The sequence below is a fragment of the Trichoplusia ni genome, chromosome 21, assembly GCF_003590095.1.
Source record: "Trichoplusia ni isolate ovarian cell line Hi5 chromosome 21, tn1, whole genome shotgun sequence".
Lineage (NCBI taxonomy): Eukaryota > Metazoa > Arthropoda > Insecta > Lepidoptera > Noctuidae > Trichoplusia > Trichoplusia ni.
This window is the reverse complement of record NC_039498.1, coordinates 1,344,323-1,369,186: the sequence shown is the minus strand read 5'-3', so window position 1 is coordinate 1,369,186 and position 24,864 is coordinate 1,344,323. Positions and strand designations below refer to the sequence as shown.

Genomic DNA, 24,864 nt, shown 5'->3' with positions numbered 1-24,864 from the left:
AGGTAATAAGGCTTTTTATGTATAATATATTTGAAATAGATATGAATTAAAAATGAATTTGTTACGTGTAGATATAAATATAGTAAATTATGTATGTATTGTTTGTAAATGTGTGACTGAGTAGGCTACATCACTCCCCCCCAGAGACCGTCACTACGGGCGATAAAAATCAGGGAAACGAACTGTGCGGCCTGAACGCGTCCTTCTGACGTTATCCTGAACTGGCTTGTCTTGGTTAATAGGAGCAGGATCAGGGAAGGAACCGGGGTTGGGGTTAGAAGAAGGAGTGTGAGTGGGGATAGGGTTGGAAGTTGGGTCAATCAATGAGTAGGCCGGCTTAAGGCGGTCTATAGACACTGTGACGGTTTTACCCTTATACATAATTTTGAAAGTTTTGTCACTTCGTTCTAATACTTCATAGGGGCCGGTGTAAGGGGGTTGTAAAGACCCACGTAATGCGTCGTCCCTCAAAAATACGTGACTTGATGTCATTAAATCTTTGTACATAAATATTTTGGACTTATTGTGACGTGAGGCCGGTGACGGTTGCAGTTTTGATGCAAATTGGCGCAGCCGAGTGGTGAAGTCCGATATATCGGAGGAATCGATAGGGGTCGCTTGGAAAAATTCTCCAGGCAAACGTAACGGCTCGCCGTAAACCAGCTCGGCTGATGACGCTTTGAGGTCATCTTTAACTGCGCTCCTAATGCCTAATAGCACCAAGGGCAACGTGTCTACCCAATTGCAATCTGCGTGGCACATTATGGCTGCCTTTAACTGTCGGTGGAATCTTTCCACGAGCCCGTTACAAGCTGGGTGATACGCGGTTGTTCTACGATGTTTGAATCCAATCATTTTTGCGAGATATTGAAAAAGTGAAGATTCAAACTGTCGGCCGCGATCAGTGACAATATCTGTTGGACATCCAAACCTGGATATCCACGATATCAATGCCTTCCCGACTGTTTCAGCTGTCATATCCGACATCGGTATGACCTCTGGCCAGCGTGTGAAACGATCTACAGCGGTGAAACAGTAGCGGTATCCCTGCGAGATAGGGAGAGGGCCAATAATGTCCACGTGGATAAAGGAAAATCGAGCGCGCGGAAGTTCGAACGAGCCAAGTGGAGAAGATACATGGCGATGAACCTTAGCGCGTTGGCAAGACTGGCATTGTCGGGACCAGTCTCGACAATCTTTGCGTACCCCAGGCCAAACAAACCGGGCAGCCACCAGTTTAGCCGTAGCGTTGGCGCCAGGGTGGCTAAGACTGTGGAGGCTGTCGAAGATTTGTTTTCTCAACACTTTGGGGACAAACGGCCTGGGTGAGGTGGTACTGACGTCACAATAAAGTTCAGCATGGGAGTTAGGGATACCCAACTTCTCCAGCCGGAGTGAAGAATCTCCCCGTAGAAGATGAGTCAACTCCGGATCAGTCGCTTGGGAGGCAGCCAGTACGTCAAAATCGATTGGCATCTGCAGTTCCTCGATGCGCGACAGTGGGTCAGCGACAACATTGTCCTTTCCCGAAATGTGTCGGATATCGGTTGTGAACTGCGAGATGTAATCGAGGTGGCGGTACTGCCGGGGCGAACAGATAGCTTTACGTTCGCTGAAAGCGTAACTGAGCGGTTTGTGGTCAGTGAATACCACGAAGTGTCTTGCCTCTAGCATATGACGAAAGTATTTAATACTTTCGTATATGGCTAAGAGCTCGCGGTCGTAGGGTGAGTACTTTTGTTGCGAGGGACTCAATTTCCGCGAGAAGAATGCCAGAGGCTGCCAGGCGTCGTCTTTAAGCTGCTGCAGAACTGCACCCATTGCCAGGTCAGATGCGTCTGTTACCAGGGCGAGTTCGGCGTGACAATCTGGGTGTGCGAGTAATGCTGCATGGGCGAGACTGTCTTTGCACTTGTTGAAAGCTAAAAGCGCATCGCCAGACACGTCGACAGGTTGTGATGCCTTTGCACGGCCTGTAAGCAAGGCATTTAAAGGGGCTTGAATTAAAGCAGAGTGTGGTAAGAACCGCCTGTAAAAATTGAGCATGCCTAAAAATCGCCTCAATTGTTTGACTGTCTTAGGGACAGGGAAGTCATTGATTGCCTGTACCTTGGATTCCAGGGGTTTGGTGCCAGATGCCGAGATCCGGTAGCCTAAAAATGTTACCTCGCGTGCGCCGAAGACACATTTGGAGGTGTTGACGAGGACGTCATATTTCTTCATGCGACTGAAGAGCTGATGAAGATGGTCTTCGTGCTCGGCCTCGTCCTTGGAGAAGACTAAAAAGTCATCTAAGTAGGCATAACAAAACTCGAGGCCTCTCAACATTTCGTCAACAAACCTCTGAAATGTTTGACCTGCATTTCTCAGTCCGAAGGTCATTTTGGGAAATTCGTACAAGCCAAAGGGTGTGGTGATGGCAGTCTTTTGAATATCTGCCTCGAAAACCGGAATCTGATTGTAAGCTTTCATCAAGTCAATAGTGGAAAATACTGTACAACCAGCAATGGAGTGGGCAAAGTCATGGATATGCCTAATAGGATAACGGTCTGGTATGGTCCGCGCATTAAGCATACGATAATCACCACAAGGGCGCCAGCCGTTGTCCTTCTTAGGCGCAAGGTGCAAGGGTGAAGACCAGGGACTTTCAGAAGGACGCGCTGTGCCGTTGCTAAGCATGAGCTCGAATTCACGCCTAGCTATTTTGAGTTTATCAGGTGCCAGTCTACGAGGGGTACATGAGATAGGAGGACCTGGTGTAGTCCTGATATAATGCAAGGTGTTGTGTTTCGGGACGGTTGGTGTGCCTGAAGGGCGTGTAATTTCCGGAAACTTGCTCAGGATGTTGTGAAAGCGCGTGTCGCCTGTCGAAACCTTAACCGAAAAAACATTAGCATTTACTAAAGAAGCACTGGCTGATAATGTGGTAGTGTTATCAATTAGGCGTTGATTGCGGCAATCTACAATTAAGTTATAAAAGCTAAGGAAATCAACGCCTATAATAGGTCTAGTTACATTTGCTACAACAAAACGCCAAGCAAAATTACGCCTTAAGCCTAGATTTAAGTTAAGCTCAATAAAGCCGTAAGTGTCGATGACGCTTCCGTTGGCCGCGCTGAGCTGAAATTCTGTTTTGGCACGACGCTCTCGAAGCGCAGAACGGGGGTAGACGCAGAGGTCGCTGCCGGTGTCTACCAGGAACTGGGTGTTCGTGCTGCGGTCGGTGACGAAAAGGCGACCTGAAGAAGATGGGCAATCGTCTGTCGCCATTAGCGACCGCCCGTGGCATTTCCCGCTTTTCTGTAGTCGCAGGGCTTGTTACACTTATTAGCCCTTTCCCCGAACTTCGCATGGAACCAGCATATCGTGTACTTTTTATAGCTGGAGCTGGATCGGCTTCTCTGACGTGAAGATGAACGCAGTCGTTCACGCGGTCTCGAGCGGCTGGAGGTCGCGCAGCAGGAAGCACGAGTGTGCTCTTCCAACTTGAGGGTTAGTTGCTGGACCATCCTCTTCAGCTCCGCGATCTCATCCGATGGGTGTGAAGCGGTTGCACTGTGTGATGACGTCGCGGCGACGCTGCATGGGGACGTCAACTCTTGAATGCGGTCAGCCAAATCCGCAAGCTGCTCCAGGGAGTGTGTCGGCTGCGACGCTAGCACTGTCTGGATGTTATTTGGCAGACGGTTGCACCAAATAGACCTGACGAAGTCCTCAGGAACAGATGGGCCGGCCAAGTCTTGGAGGTGCCGTAGAAACTGAGATGGCTTTCTGTCTCCAAGCTCCTCGTGCGTCAGCAACTGCTTGACCTTTTTCTCATGCGAAGCAGAGAGTCGCTTGATGAGTTCTGTTTTAATTTTGCCATACCTGTTCTGGGCTGGAGGGTTTACAATGATGTCCTTCACAGCTTTGGCGTACTGGATGTCCAGGTTGTTGGTGACATGCGTGAATTTTGTGCCGTCGTCGGTGACGTCATGGCTGTCAAATTGGCCTTCAATCAGGGCGAACCACAGTTCCGGATCCTCAGGCGAGAATGGCGGCACTTTAATTTTCGCGCGACAAATTTCACGTCCGTCATTGGACACGCGCACTGCCTTCTTTCGCCGCGTCACATGGCCGTCATTTCTCGAACCGGCTGTTTTTACAGAATCACTGCTGTCGCTCATTTTGTATCGAGTGTACCAACCTTCAGTCTTCGTATCACGTCGGGGTCACCAGTTGTGGTGTGGATGGGTGATGTGGTGTTCGTCAAGAGGGTTCGGATAAATAAAAGTTCCAACAACTTCACTACACGTAATATTTATATTGTTCAATCACACATAGTCCACATACACACAGTCTTATAGCACAAGCAGAGCTATAGAATAGAAGGAGTGCTTGAAGGAGAAAGGTGGATAGGCAAGCGATAGTGATGACGAAAATATTAACAATAACACGCTGGTGCGTGCGGTAGCCGTACAGCATTCGGTTAGCGGGCGACACAGGCTTCGCGAGCGAGATAAGTGGCCGACTGGCGCGGCGCGGTGAGTAGCGGCGCGCGCGCCGGACGTAAGACCGATCCGGTTCCAACCGGAGATGCAACGCGTTTCCAATGCGCCTCGCCGCAATGTGTATGCCGTAGTATTAGATAATTAGTAGTTTTATGTGTACTGATATTTTGTTATTATTGTAAATATATGTATATAGGTAATAAGGCTTTTTATGTATAATATATTTGAAATAGATATGAATTAAAAATGAATTTGTTACGTGTAGATATAAATATAGTAAATTATGTATGTATTGTTTGTAAATGTGTGACTGAGTAGGCTACAAGCATATCGTCATCATATAATCATCATCGCGGTTATAAAGATGTAAGTTCTAATTAATTTTAAATTGGTTTATCAGTTTTTTAATGCACTCGTATCTTCCCCAACACGACTAGTAAGTAACAAAAGAATAATTAAACAAATACTTGCAACATTCAAGAAAATATTCCCTTTCCACTAAAATTCATAAAACTCATAAAATAATATAAATTGAGGAAAGTGACAGCCCTGTGTTACATTTTATCGAACTGTGGGTTCGTCAAAGAGCAGGCTGCTGTACCACGGTAATATAGAAATACACGCAGACCCGTATTCATAGTCCACACGTCATGAACTGACGGATAGCCGAGTGGTTGAGGTCACCACGCCAAACACATTGTGGGTATCGTGTAATATAGGCTAAGTATTTGTGTGATCTACGAATGCTTTTTGTGTGTCTGGGTGTTTTTATGTATGTGATTTGAATGTTTGTGAATCTCCGCACGGGTTAAATTTCTATAAAGTTGTCGTAAAATATCGGTTTATGAAATGTCAAATCAGCAGTGGACTACCGTGGTTATCCAAATACATAGTTAAACCTTCTTTAAAGAAACCTTCCTTAAGAAAAAGGTCAGTGCTCAACTATGAGACATAAGTAAGATAGAATCTTTTTTTGTGGAATGATTCATTATTAAATGATGCAACGGTTTACTCACGCGTATTTATCGGGATTTCTCGACTAGTTTCCGACACAACAAGAGTTCTTAATCATAACAGTCGTACACCGCGGCGGCGGGGTCTTATTTTGACTCATACAAAAAAAAAAAATCAATCGACTTCAGCTGTATACCGTTTGAACCTCTACCCTGTAAGTAATCTATACTTATATTATAAAGAGGAAACCTTTGTGTTTTTGTATGTTTGTATTGAATAGGCTCAAAAACTACTGGACCGATTTCAAAATTTATTTTACCACTAGCTGTTGCCCGCGACTTCGTCCTCGTGGGTAGAAGATATAAGTTATGATTCATACCTGCCCTGTTTTTTTCACATTTTCCATTATATCTTCGCTCCTATTAGTGGCAGCGTGATGGTTTATAGCTTCCTCGATGAATGGTCTATTCAACACAAAAATAATTTTTCAATTTTTACCAGTAGTTTCTGAGATTAGCGCGTTCAAACAAACAAACTTTTCAGCTTTATATATTAGTATAGATAAAAATTACTTAGAGGGATTCTTCCGAATCCGTATAGGCTATATTTTCTCCAAAAATCAGCTTAAAAAATTAATGTCCACCCGTGGCAGGTCGCTAGTATATATATAAATAAAAAAAACTACTACAAATTTCTCAAAACTTAACAATACTATGAATACGGCATCCTACGTCACAGCACCTATACATACACCCTGTATGTTAGCAACAATCACAAGTGCGAAGCTCATTTCATTACGTACATCATTAGTTTACCATCACGACATGTTTACAACTGGGTACCGATCAGCCAACTACGAGCAGTTACAGCAGTCATAACGACTGTCGGAGCGAGACAGTGCTTAAGATTGTATATCACCGTCTTGCTTGCACAATAGAAAGAGTATTGCTATGAGCGATAGTGGTAGGGGGTAAGTGAAGATCCAATTGATTCGTGAAGTGGTTTTTATGTTATATTTTATTTAATTTTCAAGTGCTGTTCAGTTTGATGTGGAAAATGTTTTTTTATTTTATAAAATTTGTATGTTTATGATACTCGGTCGAAGAGCGTTGGTATGTTAATAGTTGTGTCTATTTTCTATGTTGAGTTAGTGTCTATATGCCAGTATCTTGATATAGACACTAATTGAGGAGATGCTAAGTTACAAATGCTCAAGTTGATTGTTCAAGAGTTAAGCTACGCTTGAGACGGTTGGTCCGTAGATGAGTGACCATGTTTGTCAAAAAGAGTTCCTCTATGTTGGCGCTACCTTGATAAATTCAATCATTGAATAGCTCGTGGCTAAGCTACAAAATGCTCAACTTCATCGATCACAGATTAAGCTACACTTGAGACGGTTGGGCCGTAGATGGGTAATCATCTATAGGGAAAGTTATGTCTAAAAAGAGCAAAGAATGGTTATCCAAGTATTTCACACTCCTAAAAGCCTACTCCTTTCAATCTTAAAAGCCCCAAAAACACTTAAAAACTCACAATACTCAAAAAAAATCCATCACCAAAAATATTCTACATATCGAAATATAAAATGACCAGTCCCACAAGCCGCGAGAAGTATTAATTTAACTTGGCAACATTTTTCCAAGTGGGCAACACTTCAGTTGTATTGCCTCATTGAAGAAAGCAAGATGGAGGTCACTGGGCGAGTTTATTCGAGAAATATGCAATAATACCAGCGTTATTTACGGGCCCATGAAGTTTTGGGGCTAGAATGTCGGAACATTTTTGACTTGTTTTGAATGGATGCGGTATTTTTGTAAATGTTTTGTGAAGCATACACGTAGCTGATACTTTTTATTTAAATAAAGCTATTTTTAATCAATTATCTAATTATTTCCTGATGAATTGGATACTTTTTTGGGGATTGGAGAAGTAATACATGGTTCTATAGTTTTAAATGTGCTAAGTTTTTATAGATACCTAGATATTCCTTTTTCAACACAATAATATAATTTGTTTAACAAAAAAGGCACAAAACGTTGAGCACTTATTTTATCGCCCGGGATCTCGGAGAAATCAGACAAGTACCATGTACCATTCTCAAAGTTATTGTAAAGAAAGAAATAGATAACATCTTTGTTATATCTCCCGTACTTTATTAAATGATGTAACGGTTTACTCACGCGTATTTATCGGGAGTGCCCGACTAGTTTCGGACCCAACCGGAGTCCTTAATCATGAGCAGACGCGGCGGGATCGCGAGTCGAAACTAGTCGGGCTACCCCGATAAATACGCGTGAGTAAACCGTTATATCATTTATTAATGAATCAGTCTCACGATAGTTATTTTAAAAATATCTCCCTTACGTTCATATTGTAACTTAAAATATTTTTTTACGACATACCGCATCCATCTCACATGTTTACCTACCTCCGACGACTTTCCAGGAAAATCTTCAACTTTTTTCTTGAGAACTCTTTATATTTTTTTTTAATGTTTATGTAGATGCTCATGAAAGCCTGAGATACGAATCTTGGACGCATTTTAAGGACATTAGAAAAAAAAATATCATGTTTAATGAAAACCTTTTTTCTTTCCGCAATTCGTTTGCGTTTGACGTAAAAAATGGCGGGAGAAAATATGCCTGGAAAGGTTAGGAAGTGGTAATAAAAAAATTAAATTATTTTTTTTGTGACTTTTGAGAAGTTGTTTATTGGTTTTTAGTTGGTCTTGACAGTTTTATGTTGATGAGACGAATACGTTTGGAGTCTGTTATAATAACTCTCGTACTTAAATAAGTTACCTTCTTTTCTGTTGGGTGAAGGATTTTTCGTGTATACCATCCTCTTTGGGGGAGGAAGAGGGTTTTATCAGTCTCTTGCTGATCACACGTAATGTAATGTTAATCAAATATGGTTTTTGAGTTTGTTTTCTGGATGAATCCTCCTAAATCAGTAAACAAATTTAGATACGGGTTTCGCAGGCAAGTAAATTAACCTCACTTACTTCTTTTGTACTTGGCGGCGTCGTGACACTTTATCAAAACCGTTCAAGTCTTTTCCAAGATTAAACAAACCTACATACTAAACTGATTTTTAAGTAAGTACTCTATCGATATATTAGTCTTTTAGAGTTCTGTACCTGAAGTTTAAAAATGAAACTTTATTACTGACTCCCTGCTGTCTGTCAATGTATGTCCGTTGCCACTTGCCAGATTGAGTTTAATGAACAATGATATCTAGATAGTTGAAATTTACACAGATGAAGTATTTCTGTTGCCACCCAATCTTGTCTTTAGCCTCTTTGTACGGAACTCTTGATCACGAGTCCAACTCGTACTTGACCGGTTTTTTCAAGTACACTTTCTACTTCTTCTTGGTAAATAATGCTACGTATAATGTAAAACATATACCCCTTCTATTGCAGTCGGGTAAAAACATGCCATATCCCGCATTTAACAAGAGTAGGCAATAGACAATTCACACCATTTTTAAAGCACCCCATTATTTGGCCCCCATAACGCAAAGGCGTTGAACCATAGAACAACTATTGTCTATGCTCTATTAATAACTAGTACTATTGTTCTACGTAGTGTCATGGAGGAATAATAATAGTCTATGGTACACAGTCATTCAGCCAGATATTTTTTTTTTTATAAAACTTAATAGTGTGAGTTGAAGTTTGCGAGTGAATGACTTTGACATGTTTTTAAAAGTACTTAATTGATTTTATGGCGGGTAACCATAATCATTATTCGTACGTTGTCAGCTTTTAGGTAGAAACGTTGACTCTGGAATAGACTCCGAGTGGTAAACCCAGTGGACGCGAAGTGTCGTGGGTTCGATCCCCACACGTAGACAAGCATGTAAGTGATACACGAAAGATAAATGTTCTTTATTTTTCTAATTAATATTATTTCATATCTATCTATACTAATATATAAAGCTGAAGAGTTTGTTTGTTTGTTTGTTTGAACGCGCTAATCTCAGAAACTACTGGTCCAAATTGAAAAATTCTTTTTGTGTTGAATAAACCGTTCATCGAGGAAGGCTTTAGGCTATAAACCATCACGCTGCGACTAATAGGAGCGAAGATACAATGGAAAATGTGAAAAAAACAGGGCAGGTATAAAGCATAACTTATATGTTCTACCCATGGGGACGAAGTCGCGGGCAACAGCTAGTTAGAAATATACCTAATCAAAAATTTTTGAGTCTAAAACAAAAACTTCAAGTCAGCCATCGTCTAGCGGCAAAAAGGAATAAAACTTAAAAATTCACAAGTATTAATAGTCGTCCATTAAAATCTTTATTTTCAGATAAAACTCCCTATACTCAATTAATGGAATTCAATTTTTAAAGTTGGCACTATGCGGCGTTGCCGGTGCCTCGGTCACATAAAAACGCGATATTTTTTTTTAAAGCCCGCCATTTAGGTCGGCCATTTTAGCGGTTAATATATCGACACTTGATTCGCGAATTTCGTTTGCCGTAAGTTGTTAGATTGGGCAGTTTTATTTTGTATTTTTGTTATTCTTTTGTGTCTTACTGTTAATAAATTATAAAACTATCGCCTATAAAAGCGCTATCAAATGGTAAATTTGATTATTGAAAATGGATATTGCCAAGGCATCTCTCGCGCCGCTGTGTAAAACGGCTTCTTGCTCCTACAATTGCAACTGTCATACCAAAAATATTATTTCTCATTCGATTCTGTACCTTAAAATTGTAAAATTGTTGTTGATAACCTTTAAATTGTATTTCCAAAAAATGATTACAAGTGCTTAATAATTTCACGCTACACAACCCTTTGAGCGGATGATTTTTTTAAACATTCTGTGTAATAAAAAACAAAAAAGATACTTCAAAACAACACCAGCGAGATCAGATAAAAGATAGATAGATAATATAAAATTATAATACCTAATATTTTTCTTTCATCTTTTCCCTTAAAAATCGCTTACAACTTGCACCAACACCGAATCCACTCCGATATGTTCCCACAAATTAATTACATCTCTAAACCAGTGACGTCCATTTTATACACGACAAAATCACGTAAAAATACAATGTACGAAATACCAGTAGCGGCAGAGGGTCGCGAAAATGAACCTTATGTTTATAGTAATAAGGACGTTTTGTAGTAATGACTGATGAATTATGTGCAACTACAATATAAGAGCCAATTTAAAGAACATAGCCCTTATTATTGTGGTAATAAGAGCGCCTTATATTATTCTTAACCATCATCGGCCTAGCCTTTTCCCAACTATGTTGGGGTCGGCTTCCAGTCTAACCGGATACAGCTAAGTACCAGTGTTTAACAAGGAGCGACTGCCTATCTGACCTCCTCAACCCAGTTACCTGGGTAACACGATACCCCTTAGTTAGACTGGTTGTCAGACTTTCAAGCTTCTGACTACCTGTAACGACTGTCAAAGATGTATGAATAAGGACCCACAGTTTAACGTTCCTTCCGTAACACGGAGGAACTCGATATGGCAAACATGGTCACCCACCTAGGGACCAACTACGTCAAGCGTAGCTTAAAGTTTGATCGATTTGCCACAAAAAGAGGTTGCTATAAGTTTCACCTGTCTGTCCGTATATGGCATCGTAGCTTACAAACGGATTGAGTGGTTTATTATTTATTTTTATCGGTAGATACTGCTATATAATCGAGTGTGGAGTTAAATGAAACCGCATTAATATACAAGAATAATAATATATACTCAATCAAGATAGTTTTTTTCGTGGTTGGAAAAAATACAGTCCAGTTTTCATGGTTCTTGAGGTATAGTCTGATGACAGACGGACCTACAGACAGGCAGCGGTGTCTTAGTAATGATAGTTATTAAATTTAAAACAACTACAAACCCACGTTTTTAAATGTCACTCCATTGATATTTTATCAAAATCGGTCCAGCCGTTTTCATAGTTGTAAATTGGATTGACATCGGGTTTGAAGCTACCTTAAAAATTTCAGACTGCTAGCTTATCGGGAAGTGCCTCAAAGTTGAGTTTCAAAAATCCAACCGAAACGACAAACAAATAAGAAAAGTGAGTGTATAGAAACGTGGGAAAATACAGAATTCTGTTTCACCGGATTGCCGCGTATGACCAGTTTGGTAAGATCGTACGATTTCAACATAGCTTGGTAAAAGTGTACGCAGAACCACCAAATATAAAAAAAAACTTTTATCAAAATGGATACACCATATAAGTAAAACTATAGTAAGTCTGTAATAGGGATGATGACAATTTTTTTTGCAGTGTCCCTCTTGTAGTTTTTTTGTATAATGATGGATTCGTATTTTTAATTTGTCCCGCAAACATAAATTGACCAAATTACAGTGAATGAAACTTACGCGTGACGCCACGATTGAGTATAAATTTTACTCTATCGTTACGTCACAAGCCCCCTCTCCTAAACTTTAAAGCAGTTAATCTTTGTCAAGTCTAGTTTTTCTGAAAAAAGAAAAAATACGTGTCTCATACTTTTCAATTATCTAACTGAGGGACTAATGAGATTTTTTCTTTTTATACCCAGTCATCATCTCTATTCACAATATGTTTTGAAATCGCTTAAAAATACAAACACTTTTATCTAAAAATTAAATCAATCATGGAAACATTAAACTTTCAAAGGCATGAACTTAAACATTCGTAACTTCAAATTGGTTATTAAACTTTTAACTGTCGATCTAGCTATTATCTAAAACCATTAGTTTTACCTACCACTATAGACCTTACCAAAGACTACACATACAATATAATGACCATAGAGTTTTATAGAAGCACTCTACATTCAGAATAGCCCTCCTATTTTAAATTGAAACAGTGTTGCCAGGTTATTTTAGTTAGACATTTAGTTTTCTTGTCATGCTTACTTAAAAGAAGGTCTCTACGTAAGACTGAATGTAAAAGATGATTGTTAACGAATAAATAATTTTTGATTTTTCGTTTTTCTTTTTATTTAATAAGAGTTTTTTTAATAGGGCTAGTTAAGCTTAAGGAAATAATAAGGAGACCAAAGCCTTTGTGAGATAACGTTTTTTTAAATATTTGTCAAACTAAAACACTTACAAAGCTTGGTTTTGTACATAATACATGTTAAAGAATAGAGCGATTGTGATTTGATAGCATCATATAAACATTACATATTAGATTTTTGGTAATATTGTTTGAATTACCATTTCAAGTGCCACCTCCGCCGCAGTTATTTTCAGTATTTGGAAATAATTCATTGATGGCAAAAGAAATCAAAGCCAGCAACCAAATTACGAGAGGAAAAAAAAAATGTTTTTACCCCTGGCAACACTAAACATCTGACCCCTGGTCTAGGCAAGCAGCTGGACCACTTGCCTCCCCTCTCATTGCGTTTAAATTAATAATAAGTTGTTATTGCCGTTTGTTTGTCGTCCGGTTCCAAAGATCACAGGGGTAGATGCGATGAACTGTCATATTTATTGCACAGCCGCCATCTTGTTTCGGTTTGACATGACGCGAAATCCAAACCTACTGAGCGCGACGTGTCGTAGATTCGATACCCGCGTAGGATAAGCTATTTTTGATCCACGAAAATAGCTTATCCTCCCTGAATCTTGGTGTCTTTGTGCTTGCGACTTGAATGTTTGTGAATCCCCCGCGATACTAGGACGTAATTCCTTAGTGCGGGAGTCGTTTCTTTATTAAATAGGGTATTTGACAAAACAACTGTTTAGTAGGTCAGATAGATTTAAAAAAAATATAGGATTCGTTTTTAGGGTTCCGTACCTCAAAAGGAAAAAACGGAACCCTTATAGGATCACTTTGTTGTCCGTCTGTCCGTCCGTCTGTCCGTCCGTCCGTCCGTCCGTCTGTCAAGACCCTTTTTCTCGGGAACACGTGGAGGTATGAAGCTGAAATTTATATCAATTACTCAGGTCTACTGTCCTTTGAAGCTGTGAAAAAATCAAACTTCTAAGCCAACGCAATCAAAAGATACAGCCGTTTATGCTGCAAATTTTCGACACTTGCAAGGGAATCAAAACCTACAGGGTGCTTCCCGTGAACTCAGAATCTTGAAATTTGGTACGAAGCAACGTCTTATAGCATAGATAAAGGAAAAATTACGAAAACCATAATTTTTTCGTTATATCACATAATATATATTTTTTTAATAACTTTAAACTTACTACCTATTTCCTCATAAACGCGTAGAGGTATTAAATTGAAATTCATACCAAATACTCAGGTCTATAATACCTTTAAGCTGTAACAAAATCAAACTTCTATGTCAACGCAATCAAAAGAAACAGCAATTTAAGCTGCATATTTTGAAACTCGCAAATACTCGCAAGGGAATCAAAACCTAAAGGGTACTTCCAGTCGACTTAGAATCTTGAAATTTGGCATGAAGCAACGTTTTATAGCACACATAAAGGAAAAATTCCGAAAACCTTAAATTTTTGGTTACATTACAAAATATATAACCTTGCAGGTTTGTACGGAACCCTCGGTGCGCGAGTCCGACTCGCACTTGGCCGGTTTTTTTTCTTTCTTTCTTCTCTCTTATCGCTATCAAAAGCTGAAATATATAGTGATTTAAAAGCTCGTATGACGTCACTAACCTGTACGATTTTTAATAGTAAGATATTTTTAGCTCCCACTACTAAATTTAAGAACTTTTTATCTTCCTTGCTTTCCAATCTTCTATACTTCTATACTAATATATAAAGCTGAAGAGTTTGTTTGTTTATTTGTTTGTTTGAACGCGCTAATCTCAGGATCTACTGGTCCAAATTGAAAAAATCTTTTTGTGTTGAATAGACCATTCATCGAGGAAGGCTTTAGGCTATAATCCATCACGCTGCGACTAATAGGAGCGAAGATACAATGGAAAATGTGAAAAAAGGGCAGGTATAAATCATAAATTATATCTTCGACCCACGGGGACGAAGTCGCGGGCAACAGCTAGTTATGTGATAAAAAGAAAAAATCCGTTTCAATATTTTTCGAAAATCTGTCTGATCGACTTTCCTAACGTGAAGATTTTAACAATTTCCTAAACATTTACAGTTACTATGAAATAAAGTTAATAAAAAACTTCTAAATGACATATGTATGATGAATATAATTAAATCAATAGTTAAAGAAATACAGAATCAATTTACCTACTATTAGCGCATAATTCCCAACACGCAATGATTTCCCGCTATTAAAAATCAATTTGAAGTTTTAATTTATTGTATGCCAAGCCATTAACTGTGACCCAACTAAAAAGTGGCCAAGTGAGAGTCGGAATCGCGAATGAAAAGTTCCGTACCATTAATTATAATTTTCTTTTATAATAGCACAATTTTTGTTCACAATTACATTTGATGTATTATTAATTAAGTATTTATTTATTTTTTCAGTATTGGTTGTTATAGAATTTGTGAAAATTTAAACTGCTTCAAGGTTTACGAGGTATACCCTGGTGGTAGACGGACGGACATCTGACTCTTAGTAATAAGGTCCCATTTTACCTTATAGTAACGGATCCCTAAAACAAAATCTATTGTCTATCAACTAAATGGGGTTCGTTTAGGCGCGTTTATACAAAGCTGTTTTGCAGTTCGTAAAATATTTAACTTGTTAACTGTATGTTGTGTTTCATTATTTTAAGTTTTTTAAAACTGCATTTATAAGTTTGTTTTTGAATGATTGAAGTTTTTAGTTGTTGCTTGACCAATAGTCGTTTTTGACCATACGGGGTCATTTTAGATGGTAGGTAAAACGTTCAAGTGCTAATTGTGTTTAGTAAGTAGTTAGTATTATAAATAGGGTACCTAGGCTACCTATTACGTACCTACTAGGGATTTTGTTTACTCAAAAAACTCATATAATCGAACAATAACATAATTATGGTCATTATTTAAAGTAAGTTTTGCAACGACTCCCGCACTTTTTAATTTAAACCCTGACTTGTCCTACACGGGGTTTGAACCCGCGAAATGTCGAGCATAGGTAGTAAACCTCAACCACTCTTAAATCCGATACAAGAAAAATGGTTTTTAGTACATTGCTGTTATTCAGTCATTTAAAAATTTCATCAGGATTATTGTTTTCATTTGAAATCAGTTGCATGTTTTTTGGTACTAAAACGTTTTCCTAAGCACTCAGATAAAGTACATCGTTCCATATGTCAAATGACTTAAACGAAACCAAAATTTTCTAACTTAAAACTTACAACAAAAGGAAAAAAAATCTAATAAAAGTACCAAAATACTTATAAAAACAAAATATCTATCTGAAATGAATGAAAAATTTGTACACATACAAAACGATCCCCACTGCTTTCACGTATTTCTACCAACCACCTCATAAAGCACGAATACTACAGATGTGGGAGCGAGATAGCAATACACTCCATGGAGCGTTGTCTCACTTCCACACATTCAGTAATCTTATTTTAAAAGATGGTTGTGTAGCAACCTCTACAGAATAAAACCATTTTATACATTCAGTTTTTTTTTCTTGAATGTCTTTATGTGGCTTGAGTACTCGGCTCTCTTCCATATTATTTTTACATGGGTTATGACGAGAGGAAGGCAGAATGTAGTTGCCTTTGCCTGCGTACAATAAGAAAATGTAGCGGCCATTTTCTTGTCTGTTTACGCGCGCGTTTTTGTTAACCTCATTTTCTTTTCATGTTTGTTTGTGTTATGTAGTTTTATTTCAGGTTTTAGGTTAATTTGTGCTGTTTTTTTTTGTTAATTATAATAACGGCAAACATTTAAGTACTAATGACTTGATTTTTTTTTCATAGAGAATGTATTACAAAAAATTAATAACATTTGTTTTTAGAAAAAGTAAGGATTTATTAAACTAATTGAGTGTTAGCATGGTCGTGTATGATAGGTGTAATTATCTTTTAGTTCATTAGAGATATGTAATGTAGCTATTAATGATATTGTTTTTCCATATGAAGTGGTTAAAAACGTGTTTTTAAAAGCAGTTTTATTTATTACTGACATGCTTTTTTTTGCACTTGGAGAGGCCTATGTCCAGCAGTGGACTGCGATAGGATAGGCTGATGATGATGATGATGCTTTTTTTCTGGATACCTACTTACAGGCACCGTGTTAATCTATATTAATATGAGAATATTATATATCTGAAGAGTTTGATTGCTCCTTTGTTTTACGTGCTAATCTCAATAGCTATTGGTCTGATTTCAAGAAATCTTCGCATCCAAAACTATTGTTATTTATGCCTTAATTTCTTTAAGGCATTTTGTTTAGCCTAATTTATTTTATAGAGTTTAAATCGTACACTATGATTCCTATTTCAAATAGGAATAAAGCTTGTCAACAAAGTGAATCGTCGAACCATAAACAAATACTGAACATTTTCAAACGACACTTCAAAAAGAAAAAATGTTTCGCGCCCTTTTTACCTGCTAACAAGATATTGCGTGCGTACATTGAGGTTATAATATAAATTAACAAGGTATAATAAATATTATACAGCCAACAGATAATTACAAACTAATTTGATACAAAAACATGCATAAAACCAGCCTTGGTTATATGCGGGCAAAGTAATAATGTGACTTTTTCAAAGTCATATGACTGCACTTTCTTAATTATTCTTAAAACACCTCCGAAAAGCTGTGGAGAAAAACATGTTATATTTAAGAAAAAAAAACCTAGTAAATAAAAACGTATTTTATATTTTGAGAGAATTTAAAACATAAGACACAGACAGTCAGATTGTCAAAGACTATAAAAATTAAAAACTAAAATCAGGTTCAATATTTTCATATTTCAACAAAACATCATGAGGGAACCTGGAACCCATTTGTTCTTCTTCTTTCATTAAGAGGTTAACAGTCTTGGTGTCTGTTTATGGAAACACATTTTAAATTAATAAAAGACTGTTTTTTTTTCTGCGCCATCTTTGATTGAGAAATCTTATTTGTTGTTTCACATTGGTTTTTATCGCGTTTTATTTTCAACTGAGTTTAAAATAAAAACGACGCAAAGATTGTAAAACTTTTTTTTAATTACAAATCGACTATCTGAGACTCAAAATTTCAATTGAAAATGGCGTCTAAAATGCGGCAAAATAATACGTCAAAAAAAGAAAATCTTATTTAAAACTGTCTTTAGCACAGACATAGTTAATACGGAAAACAAAATGGCGATTCAAAGTAATATCAGCTGATTGCAGCCATTTTAAATCTTTGGAACATCGAAATTAATAACTTCTACGTACAGAAATAGCACTTTGAAGAGAAAGGGGAATTTTATAACTATTTTTTATAAAAACGTAAAGTAATGACTACAAAAATAACATAAAAACTATATTCTTTTTGCCTTTCATGTTAAGGATTAGCAGCTGAAAGGCGTGCGTACACGAGAGGCGTACAAAATCACATTAATGCAACGCTGTGGTCTAATTTAACTATAAAAGTGTACGCTTTCCCCAACCCTACTGCGTTCAAAGGGGTGGGCAGAACTATGGATGGAATAGTCCCGGCGAATAAGGAATAGTTTTAAGTTTAATCTAGGAGCAGTATGGATTTGTAAGAAGTGTCGTATCTACAAGGCGTATCTACATCGACAAGGAAAAACTGAGCGCTTAAATGACAGATAGACCCATATTGATAAGCGGAGTTCTAATTATCTTTAGACGAATAAAACAGTCGTTGAGGTTGACGCCTAACTCACTGTGCGCGACGTGTCGTGGGTTCGATCCCCACGTGGGACACGCATTTGTGTGATCCACAAATGCCTGTCCTGAGTCTGGGTGGACTTGAATTTTTCCGAAACCCCTTCGTCACAAGGATTTAATTCCTAAGATAATTTCCGTAGAAAGCTAGCCATTTATAGAGAGCCTGGTGCTCTAGACAATACCCATTGCTTATTTAACTGCATGACCTAACACGGAGTAAGACAGCTTTGACTCGAAAACAAAAACAAGAAAAATCACAGCTATCTCCAAATGTTTCTTTTAGCGAGAAACAATTGACAGTTGTCATTTACGAGCCTTTTGCAACACACCTTCGTTCAGATCATTTTCTCCGTCCCTATCTAAATTTTCCGAGTTCTATAGCCCCCTAGTAAGGTCTACGCCCGCACAAGAGGCTGCGTGTGCTAGTAATAGATGTTTAGCTGCGCGCTTGCTCGCATAATGTGAACACTCCTTTCCCGCCTTGTCCCAGTTACAAGCCTTAAGCAAAATGCCGCGTGATTCGGTGATTTTTTTTAAAGAGAAAAGATGTTGATAGTTTCTTTACCTTTGTGGCAAAAATTAAAACCTGTTTGGTGAAAAATAGAAGAATAATTCAATGAAAGAACTATGTATGATGATGATGAATTATAATTAAGATGAATGTATTTAGGTTAATCTATATCTACTAATATATAGAGCTGAAGAGTTTGTTTGTTTGTTTGAACGCGCTAATCTCAGGAACTACTGGTCCAAACTGAAAAATTCTTTTTGTGTTAAATAGACCATTCATCGAGGAAGGCTTTAGGCTATAAAACATCACGCTGCGACTAATAGGAGCGAAGATACGATGAAAAATGTGAAAAAAAACAGGGCAGGTATAAATCATTACTTATATCTTCTACCCACGGGGACGAAGTCGCGGGCAACAGCTAGTATTGCGTATAAGTGCAAATGTGGATGGAAAGGGCCGGTCAAGTGTGAGTCAAACTCGTGAATTTAAGTTTCTGTACAAAAAGGCTCAAAACGAACATTTAAAAAATGTTTACCGTTAAATCTACGACTGTACGAATTTTAACTTAACCTTTATTTATTACAGTTATTATTTGTAGTTAGGGCTACAACAGAAATACGCAATCTGTAGAAATTTAAACTGTCTAGCTATCACAGTTCATGAGATAGAGCCTAAAACAGACGAATTTCTGCAGAAATGATAAATAAGTCTAATCTTCAATAATGTCTAAAAATCATAACTGTGATAGTTTGTCTGAAAGACTAACAAGCATTCATAGAGCTTATGAGATTGGACTTTAGATTTTCTGAGTATCTCGATATGTCCCACTGCTGGGCTTCGGCCATAAATTAATCTGATTTACTATCCAAGTCTTACGGCCTGTTTTACTACCGCCACATAAGTTCCCGTTAAATAACTTGACAGATTCTTTCATACAAAGAGTGTCACATTCCTCAATAAAATTTGTCTGCCAGCCAGCGGCTAATCAGTGATTCTGAAAATGGCGCTTAGTGTTATTTTAGGATTATTTTCATCTTTATGAATAACTAACTAGGTCTGTTGTATGGCGTTTCCAAGAGAACTCTTCAAAAGTCCAGAATAAAAACTATCCTATGTTCTTTCTCAAGGTCAACTCTATCTCTGTACCAAATTTCATGAAAAGATGAAAATCAGGTCAGTGGTTTAGACGTGAAAGCGTAACAGACAGATAGACAGAGTTACTTTCGCATTTATAATATTAGTAGGGATTTGGATGTTTCACAATATTATTTCCGTTATAAACTATGTCAAAGAGAAGTGAATAACTTCGTGACAAATGATTAATTCATGAGGCTGAAGCAAGCAGGTTTTATCCTCAGATGTAGGCTTATCATATGATTTATATAGTGATGTTTATTTCAATGTTTTCGCTTGTTTCATATGGTTTTGAAAGAAAAGGGTAAAAATGGGACCAGATAACTGAGGTTCTGGTGTTTGTCCGTCTTTCCATTACCATGTTGTGTCTCATGAACCGTCATAGCTATATAAATGAATTTTCACAGAATATGATGTATTTCTGCTGCATATACCTGAAAAAAGCTAAAGAGCTAAAGTTTTACAATAAAATAATCCCACTTCGATGCAGTCGGGTAAAAATGAAGTGTTTTAAAGGAAAACCCACGGCCTCCGTGGCGCAATGGCTAGCGCGTTCGGCTGTTAACCGAAAGGTTGGTGGTTCGAGCCCACCCGGGGGCGTTTTATCTTTTACTCTTTAAATATTCTTTTAATGTTTCAATGTTTAATGATGTGTTGGTATTTTTAACATGTCAATTCCTAGAAGCTAGGACTAAATTGAGTTTACAAACTGAGGTGAGGAACCCCACAGAAGATGGTAGACCACCACATATTAAACTAATATTGTTGTGGTTTTGGAAGCAGGACAGCGCCATACACGGCGCACGGCGGCATTTTTTAACAACAAAACATACAACCAACTATTGGGCCAATTTGATGTTTTTTTTATGGGACCAAATGTCAGCCATTTCACGTTAAACAGAAAAGAATCAACAAAATCGGTTCATACAGTCCGAAGTTCTGAGGCATCAAAAATTAAAACTTTAATTTGTTGTACAAAGGTTCAACTTTTAACGTAAGATCTACTTAATAGACAAATATAGATTCCATATTTTGACAGCAACGAAATAAAATCATCGGCAAACACAGACCATAATCACATACACACTCATTTTTTCTGAAATAACAAAAGAAACTCTCTAATAAAAAAAAATAGTCTCTTCCAAAATACATCCAAATTAAGAACCTCCTCCTTTATAAAGTCGGTTAAAAACATCACATACCTAAGCATCGTTGCGTTACCCTACCCATAGGTACCTCTCTGTAAATAGTTTTCGCCTAGGTTTACATAGCCCACCCTTATATAGACCCCTACATAGGCTAGGCTAGGGGAACCAGTGCTTTGATGTAGTATGAATAGAAATATGTCAAGTAGGTAGTCTTCTTTCTTGTAGATGGAGTGCTACGTACTATTTTAATGATTAAAGTGCAAATTATAAGAAAAAGGAAGTAAAAAGTTTAAGTGACAGAATGGTGGATGGTTTTGCCTTTAATGTTCAATAGTAAAAAAAAAATGAGTGTTCATGTTGAAGAAATATTTTATGTTTAAAGTGAAGTTTTTTTTAGTGTAAAAAAAATAATTTTATTACCATTTCTGTAACAGATCTTTAATGATAACCAACGAATAAAACTACACATTGACGGCAGTTGTATCTCAGATAAATGTTTGATTTAATATAAGTACGGAATCTCACTAATATTATAGATACGGAAGTGAGTGAGTGTGTTTGTAACCTCCTCACGCTTAAAAAGACGAACCAATTTCGATGACATCTTTGATTAAAACATGGGCTAATGTTATCTGCATGCGTAAAAAAAAGATATTGCTTTTGCATATTATTACCGCGTAACAGCTAGTAATACATATTATAGGATTATAAGCTAACCCAGATAATGTTGTTTGACCATTTAAATCATTTACGACCTATTCTTGAGCAACCAAGCAAGCAACACTCATATCGAAAAATGGCAAAATTTGAATTCATTAAAATTTTGGTAAAAAAAATAAAACTCTGCCTTATATTTGTTTTAAATAGAAACAACGCCTCCGTGGCGCAATGGCTAGCGCGTTCGGCTGTTAACCGAAAGGTTGGTGGTTCGAGCCCACCCGGGGGCGAATCTTTTTGTCCTTTTACTTCAGTCCTGTGGTCCGCACTTTCGAGACCATTTTCTATGCATTTGGTATTTATGAAAGATTTTCTATTTTACCAAATAATTTTTCAGCTTCAATTTTCAACAGTAGTGGATAAGAATGATAGTTTTGTAGAGGTTCAAATAAAATTAAGAGACGGATTTAATATTCTATTAATATTGTAAAGGTTGCTATCTAACTGACATATCTGTTATTTTCTTTTCCATGACACACCGGTGAGACAGTCGTTGCCAAGCGTGCGTGAACTCGACGGCGCACTAGTGCGGTCTCGCTCACGCGCCGTGGTGACGTAGTTGTCCCAAAGATTGCTTGGATCACTACAGTTTAAACAAATTGACAATATCAATAATATCTCTTTTCGTGAATATTTTCCGTTGCACTATGGTATTGCATTTTAACCGACTTAAAAGGCAGGAGGTTCTCAATACTACCAGTATCTTTTGCCGTGTATTATAATTGTTAATAACAATTTCATGTCAATCTGAACTACATTATTAAGTTTACGAGTTACGGTATGTAGAAAACAATAACATTGCTTTGACTAATCGAAAATACACTACGTACTTTAATCAACTTATAGCTCATAATTAAAAAAAAATGTTGATCATAGTTTTTATGTAAAAATGAAAAATCGACATTTTCATTTTTTTTCAATGTGCAAAACACAACTCACTTCATCTATATAGAACTTGGGGACAAACAGAAAGTTAAAGCGTAGATCAGCCATTATTGCGGTAAGTTCCCTTATTTTGCTCGTCGGAATCAAAACGGAAACATCTCTGTCAAACGCCCCCGGGTGGGCTCGAACCACCAACCTTTCGGTTAACAGCCGAACGCGCTAGCCATTGCGCCACGGAGGCTTGCTGTGTAGACGTCAAATTAACATTCATAAGGATCAGTCTACCTACATTTTAATAAAAGACTATTTTTGCTAGCAACTTTACACGCATGAAAAACTGACTTTGTCCAATATTTTTTTAATAAAATGTCATCTACTTGATTCTCTAGCAATTTTTTTTTTGTAAACCCTATACAGAACCTTTAGAGTCGCAAGCCTGACTCATAATTGACCGGTATATTTACAATTATTTTCTTTACTTAAATTAGCAAATTGCCATATTTTTCTATCATAAACCGACTCTTTAATTAAACTGCCCTCTACCGGCCAAAGTTCAAAAAAATACAAAACATTTAAATTTAATAAAAAATCTAAGAGAAAAATTGTTGTCTAGCTACTACCCCTATTTCTAAAACCCTTCAATATGAAAAAAGTCTAGAAACTATCCAGTATTTGAGTTGCGCTCTATAGTTTTACACCCCGACACCTTTTATAGTATGGTTTATGGGGTTGTACGAGTTGTATAGGTTGTATGTCTATAGCATGTTCATTATACAAATTATGGACTCCCACAGTTCTCGAGTGGCGTTCTTGTCACCGTATCTGAGGTGTGAACGATCGTTACAGACCTAAGAATTTATAGAGGTGACAAAAATTGTTTTAGTCCTTTGCTTTAACTATAATTATCACACCCCTACCTATATTTATCACACAGAGAATGTTACATCACATTAAAAAGGACTTATATGTATGAGAATGATAATGTTTTAAGGCTAGTGAAGTGACTTTTAAATACATTTGAGGGGACAATCAGGGGACGCTCGAATGAATATAATTTTACCTACAAGTATGTGTTTAAAATTGATAAGAGAATTCTATTCTCATGTATATTATTTGGTAAATTACAGAATGCTCTGTAAAACTCAAAATGGTTGAGTCAATACGTCAAGTCTGCCAATTTTATAACAAACGGAGCACTGTAAAATTATTATTAAAAATTATACAAATAGCATCATTCTTTAATATCAAACATATTTTTTTTAACATAGGAAATTAAAATCAATAACAAATCTCTTCTTTTTTATAGTCGGATAAAAAGGGAGATGTTTCAATTGAACCTTCAACGCCTCCGTGGCGCAATGGCTAGCGCGTTCGGCTGTTAACCGAAAGGTTGGTGGTTCGAGCCCACCCGGGGGCGAGTGTCTTTTTTGAGCATTTAAGTGACAATGCAATTTGAAAAAAAAAAACTTTTTAATATCGAAAATCTCTGAAATGTTCAAATGATTAAATCTTACATTTATTTACCATGGCATAAAAATAGACGAAAATTAGACAGTGTCCTTTACTGTTTTAATGTTTTGTCCTTTGTGACCTATAAATAAATTAAAACCTCTAAAAATAATTAAAAAATCTACTCAAATAAAAAATTCGTGCGCCCTCTACATATTCCTAACTCTGCAACAGCAAATACCACATCAGATTCAAAAGTAGGAGGTGTGAAAAAGGGTCTTAGTCTTTGTGAAGATATAATAGGCATTGTATAAATCTATCACGCTTGCCACACCCACCAGCATAACCTGATCCCCATACGCCCTCAAAACCACCCCTCGTTGAACTAAAACTTAAGTGGTGAAGGGGGGAATGTAGACCAAGTAAGGCTGGTCGAAACTTATACAGAAATTATTATTTTGAAAGCGAAGAATGCTTTGTTGGAGGGGATCGAAGTGTCGAGAAATGCTTTTAATGAATGTCTGTGTGTTTTTTTTTGCACGTGTGAAATCTTTAGAGTTGGAGTTAAATGGAGATGATAGGGGATGGGGTGGTCGCCAGGGCATTGAACTCGTACGATAGATGGGCGAATGAATCAATCGATGTTTTCGAAAACTATACGAAGTGGAACAGTTTTTTAGACACGTTTTGTATAATATTTATGTTGTTTTTTTTATGATTTGTCAAAAAAGAAATTCAAAAACTAACTTTTTTTTTAGGCCTTTTTTAGTTTTCCGCAGCCAAAGTGCCTTGGTCTGTCTATCCGTTTGCTATCAACCTGTAAATACAAGAACCGTGATTCATTTTTTCATAGATGACATATTTCTGGGGTTTCGCT

At 37.4% G+C, this 24,864-nt stretch overlaps 1 protein-coding gene and 4 non-coding genes across 5 annotated transcripts; 3 read left to right on the top strand and 2 right to left on the bottom strand.

Annotated features, from left to right (window-relative positions):
* Positions 1-1,973: 1,973 nt before the first annotated feature.
* Positions 1,974-4,317, bottom strand: LOC113504180. Its single transcript, XM_026886348.1, has one exon. It carries the CDS (start codon positions 4,164-4,166, stop codon positions 3,270-3,272), a length of 897 nt encoding a protein of 298 aa, XP_026742149.1. The 5' UTR covers positions 4,167-4,317; the 3' UTR covers positions 1,974-3,269.
* Positions 4,318-20,315: 15,998 nt separating this feature from the next.
* Positions 20,316-20,388, top strand: Trnan-guu. Its single transcript has one exon. It is a non-coding gene; the product is annotated as a tRNA-Asn (tRNA).
* A 1,422-nt stretch (positions 20,389-21,810) lies between these two features.
* On the top strand, positions 21,811-21,883 carry Trnan-guu. The gene has a single exon. It is a non-coding gene; the product is annotated as a tRNA-Asn (tRNA).
* An 823-nt stretch (positions 21,884-22,706) lies between these two features.
* Trnan-guu lies at positions 22,707-22,779 on the bottom strand. The gene has a single exon. It is a non-coding gene; the product is annotated as a tRNA-Asn (tRNA).
* Positions 22,780-23,882: 1,103 nt separating this feature from the next.
* Trnan-guu lies at positions 23,883-23,955 on the top strand. The gene has a single exon. It is a non-coding gene; the product is annotated as a tRNA-Asn (tRNA).
* Positions 23,956-24,864: the final 909 nt, after the last annotated feature.